Source organism: Engraulis encrasicolus, chromosome 5 (assembly GCF_034702125.1).
Source record: "Engraulis encrasicolus isolate BLACKSEA-1 chromosome 5, IST_EnEncr_1.0, whole genome shotgun sequence".
NCBI lineage: Eukaryota > Metazoa > Chordata > Actinopteri > Clupeiformes > Engraulidae > Engraulis > Engraulis encrasicolus.
This window is the reverse complement of record NC_085861.1, coordinates 21,546,928-21,551,251: the sequence shown is the minus strand read 5'-3', so window position 1 is coordinate 21,551,251 and position 4,324 is coordinate 21,546,928. Positions and strand designations below refer to the sequence as shown.

Below are 4,324 nucleotides of genomic sequence, written 5' to 3'. Positions count from 1 at the left end.
TGCGTTCAATCATTCTAAGTCATCAGTTGCTGCACAAAATGCTGACTTGGCACGTCCAGATGGTTCTTTTTCTGTAATGGACTCCTAATATGGGCTGGGCTGACAACAATCCACACTGGAAAGGATCATTTTGGATCGTCTTCTATAGCTGTGGCAGAATGTCCTGAGTGGTGTGATCTATAGAATGGACCATCAGAGTTCTGCTACTGAGACTGCTGGATATGTCCACCAAGACATGGGTGCTAGGGCCAGGGATGTTGTGCAGGGTACTGCTCCCTCAACTCTTTTACTCTGCTGAATTCTGGCTGACAACCTTGCCAAAGTCCAAATGCAAACTGAAAGATTGAAGTTTCATCTACAGGAAGTTGGTTACATAATTTGGCCTTTTAATAGTAATGGTGTTGAACTCCTCCTTTTTTCATTGTTTTCTTTCCCCTAGATGTTCAGGTTTTGCTAATTTTTTGCATGCTAAAAAGTCATCCATACCTTTTTATTAGGCCTACTTGTGTTAAAGGTCTAGTTACATGCATTGCAGAGCAGATGACTACATCTTCCTATATGTAAAATGTGACCAAGCATTTGACACCATCTATATAGTTGTCACCACTTTCTCTGGTCTGGCTGAAATCATTAGATAATCACACCTCTATTAAAAGCTAATGAACACAACATATTGACGCTTTAAATGTGATTAACTGACAACCAATTTCTGAGGAGTTGAATCAAGTTTGTCCACATGTTCCTTTACCGAGTTGTCTCAGGTCACAGATCTGCCCATGCATGAGTAAATGCAAAAGGTTTGTCATAAATCCAGACCTACACAAACTGAAGGTTTAATTATTTGTTGTATGATGATACAAAATCAAACTGGTCAAATATATAAATAATCTGGAGGGCGTTTCTCAATGGTGTCATTGCTAACTAAATTGGCAATGCAATTTCCCATAAGCAACCTAGTAAGTTGCTAACAGGTTAGCAACAACCCTTGAGAAACGCATCCCTGGTCAGCCAATCCCAGAGCCATCTTTAACCAATGAATGTAATTGACGCAATGAATCAATTAAACAAACCATTTAAAACCTTAATGAGTCTTAATTGGATGTTCACCCAGATCACCCACACAGCAAGTGATATCAGCTGTAGCCACCAGGTTGATAAAGAGGGAAGCATATAAAAGCTGAGCTTGGTAGTGTGGACAACACAGCTTGGTTTCTGGGACTGCCATGATGTTCAGGTAAGTGGTCCAGTTGGCCCGTCCCTTATTTGGAGAAGGTTGATTTCCAATAATTTATGCAGTCATTGTCTTTGAAGTTGCTTTTCTATTAAGGTAGAAATGGTCACTGTGCTTTGCAGGTTCTCTTGGATGTGCCTCCTCTTGGTGCATGGCATCTGCTCTCAACAGCTACACCAAGGTATAGTATAGCTGGCCCTTAGATGAATAATGACCTGAAACTTGTGGCTTATATTTTATGTCGCTGTTTTTTTTTCTCCCCAGGGATGGGCTTTCCCCAAGGTTTGGGGTTTCTGGGGTCTATGAAGCCAATGAGTGATCTTGGTTCAAGTAAGACTGGAGGTAATCCAAGTATCAGTGAACCTGGAAAGGACAATGTTGGTGGAGCTAAAGGATCCACCACTTCCACTCAAGACGTGGTACAGATGCCAGGAAACCAGGCAGGTTCAAATGGGGGCCCAGGTATCCCATGGATGGCAGTTCCCATGCTTCCAACAGGCTTCTATGGCATGCACCAGGCAAGCCAGCAGGGAGCTTCATCTGGCGCTACTGGTGGGGGTCAGAAAACTCAGTCTGTCAGCCAGGCAGTCCAGGCCCCAGAAATGATTCAGGTGACTATGCAAATGCGAAAGCAGCAGACCCAAGCCCCAGCCCAGATGTTCCAGGCCCCTGTGCAGATGTCTCAACAGCAAGTCCAAATGCCCCAAGGTAAAGCACCCCAACAGCAAGCTGAGGTGCCCAAAGGCAGCTCCTCCACAGCATCCGCTTCCACTGGGGCTACCTCATCGGCGATGTACCAGGCCCTTGCTCAGATGGTCCAACAGCAAGCCCAGGCCCAGATGCAGGCTGCAGCTCAGAGGGCCCAACAACAAGCTCAGGGTGCAGCTCAAATGGCCCAGGCGCCAGTTCCGATGGCCCAGCAGCAAGTCAAAATGCCCCAGACTGCAGCTCAGACGTCCCAGGCACAGATGCCAGGAAACCAGGCAGGTTCAAATGGGGGCCCAGGTATCCCATGGATGGCAGTTCCCATGCTTCAAACAGGCTTCTATGGCATGCACCAGGCAGGCCAGGAGGGGGCTTCATCTGGCGCTACTGGTGGGGGTCAGAAAACTCAGTCTGTCAGCCAGACAGTCCAGGCCCCAGCAATGATGAGTCAGGTGACTATGCAGATGCCAAAGCAGCAGGTCCAACCCCTAGCCCAGATGTCCCAGGCGCCTGTTCAGATGTCTCAACAGCAAGTTAAAATGCCCCCGGCTCCAGCTCCCCAACAGCAAGTCCAAATGTCCCAGGCTGCATCACCCCAACAGCATGATAAGGTGCCCCAAGGCAGCTCCTCCACAGCGTCTGCTTCCACTGGGGCTAGCTCATCAGGTATGGCCCAGATGTACCAGGTCCTTGCTCAGATGGCCCAACAGCAAGCCCAGGCCCAGATGCAGGCTGCAGCTCAGATTGCACAACAGCAAGCTCAGGCCGCAGCTCAAATGGCCCAGGCGCCAGTCCAGATGACCCAACAACAAGCCCAGGCGCCAGTCCAGATGTCCCAGCAGCCAGTCCAGATGTCCCAGCAGCCAGTCCAGATGTCCCAGCAGCCAGTCCAGATGTCCCAGGCGCCAGTCCAGATGGCCCAGGCGCCAGTGCAGATGTCCCAGGCGCCAGTCCAGATGGCCCAGGCTTCAGCTCACCAACAGGCTAAGGTGCCACAGGCTGCAGCTTCTGTGAGTTCAGGCCCTACTGGTTCCACAGGTGCAGCATCCCCTTCAGCTGGGGCTGAGGCTGCCTCATCAAGCCAAGATCGCTTTATCACTCTCACCGCACCATCAGGCTTCCAAACCACTTATGTTGTGCGGTCTTTCCATCGCTACTCGCGAGGCAAGAGGGTCTTTTCCCAAACCACCTACATCCCCCTGGACTTCCCTTCTCCTATTGAGACTGCTGATCCTGAACAGAAGACCCAGGATGGAAGGTAGAATACTTATGCATGGAACTTTAAAAATATATATTTTCTAATTCTTGTTTCAACTTAGTCTTTGTTTAACATGCTGCCACGCTAGAACATTGTCTTAGTTGGTGTGGTATGATTCATAATGTGAACTGGTGTGTGTGTGTGTGGTACTTGGGATGGATTTCTAATCAATTGGCTACTTCAAATAGAATTATTTTATCCCAAATGCTGCACATATGGAACATTAATTTCTCATATGGAATATGCACTTTGTTCCCCCTTTTCTAGAGCGCCTGATGCTCCTGCACCAGCTGATGCGAAAGGCCAGGCTGTACTCCCTGCAAGGTGGCACACATTAACTTGAATTTGAGAAACTATTGATCTGTTGTGAAAATTCATTATTGTAGCTAATGTTTCTCCTCTTTTCTCCATTGCAGGAAGGGATGAGTCGCTGTTCCCCAAGCTCGGGAGTGCAATTTGTATTGATATGTGCATTGAATTGAATAAATGGGCAATTTTAAATATTTTTGTCTTCCTCCCCTTTTGTTAAAGTATGACAATCATGATGCAGGTTCTGTGAGCTGAAAAAGGTTTAGTTGAATTAACACTGCATATTGAATTCTAATTTAAGGAAGGGGTTGTTTCCTGCTGTAAGGGTTGATCATTGGAAAGTGTTGATGGGTACTTAACTGACTTGAGTTCTTGACTCGCTCTCCTTCATAATTGTCTTGCGCTGAGCACCCAGACTGCTAGGCGTTCATGCATTTTTCATTCAGAGACTGCAGTCCTATAGTCAAACTGGTTACAAAACCTCCATGAGTTAAATCATTCAAAGGGATCAGTTGCTGCACAATATGCTGACTTAGCATTACAGAAAAAGGACCATCTGGATGTGCCCTCCTAACATAATGGGCTGGGCTGACCACAATCCACACTGGAAAGGCTCATGTTGGGAAAAATGTTCTATAGCTGTGGCAGAACGTCCTCCAGAGTGGTGCGATCAACGGAATGGGCCATCAGAGCTCTGCTACTGGGACATAAGATGTCCACCAAGAGCTGGGTTCTAGGGCTAGGGGTATTGTGCAGGGTGCCACTGACATCTGACTCAAACCCTTCACTTTGCTGAATTCAGGTGAATGACATTGCAATGT

The 4,324-nt window shown here is 47.5% G+C and overlaps 1 protein-coding gene across 1 annotated transcript; it reads left to right on the top strand.

Annotated features, from left to right (window-relative positions):
- The first annotated feature begins 1,180 nt into the window (after positions 1-1,180).
- Positions 1,181-3,695, top strand: LOC134449115 (putative uncharacterized protein DDB_G0271606). The gene is made up of 5 exons (XM_063198913.1): positions 1,181-1,234; positions 1,354-1,412; positions 1,496-3,194; positions 3,462-3,518; positions 3,611-3,695. The coding sequence occupies exons 1-5, from the start codon at positions 1,224-1,226 to the stop codon at positions 3,618-3,620; spliced, it is 1,836 nt and encodes a 611-aa protein (XP_063054983.1). The 5' UTR covers positions 1,181-1,223; the 3' UTR covers positions 3,621-3,695.
- Positions 3,696-4,324: the final 629 nt, after the last annotated feature.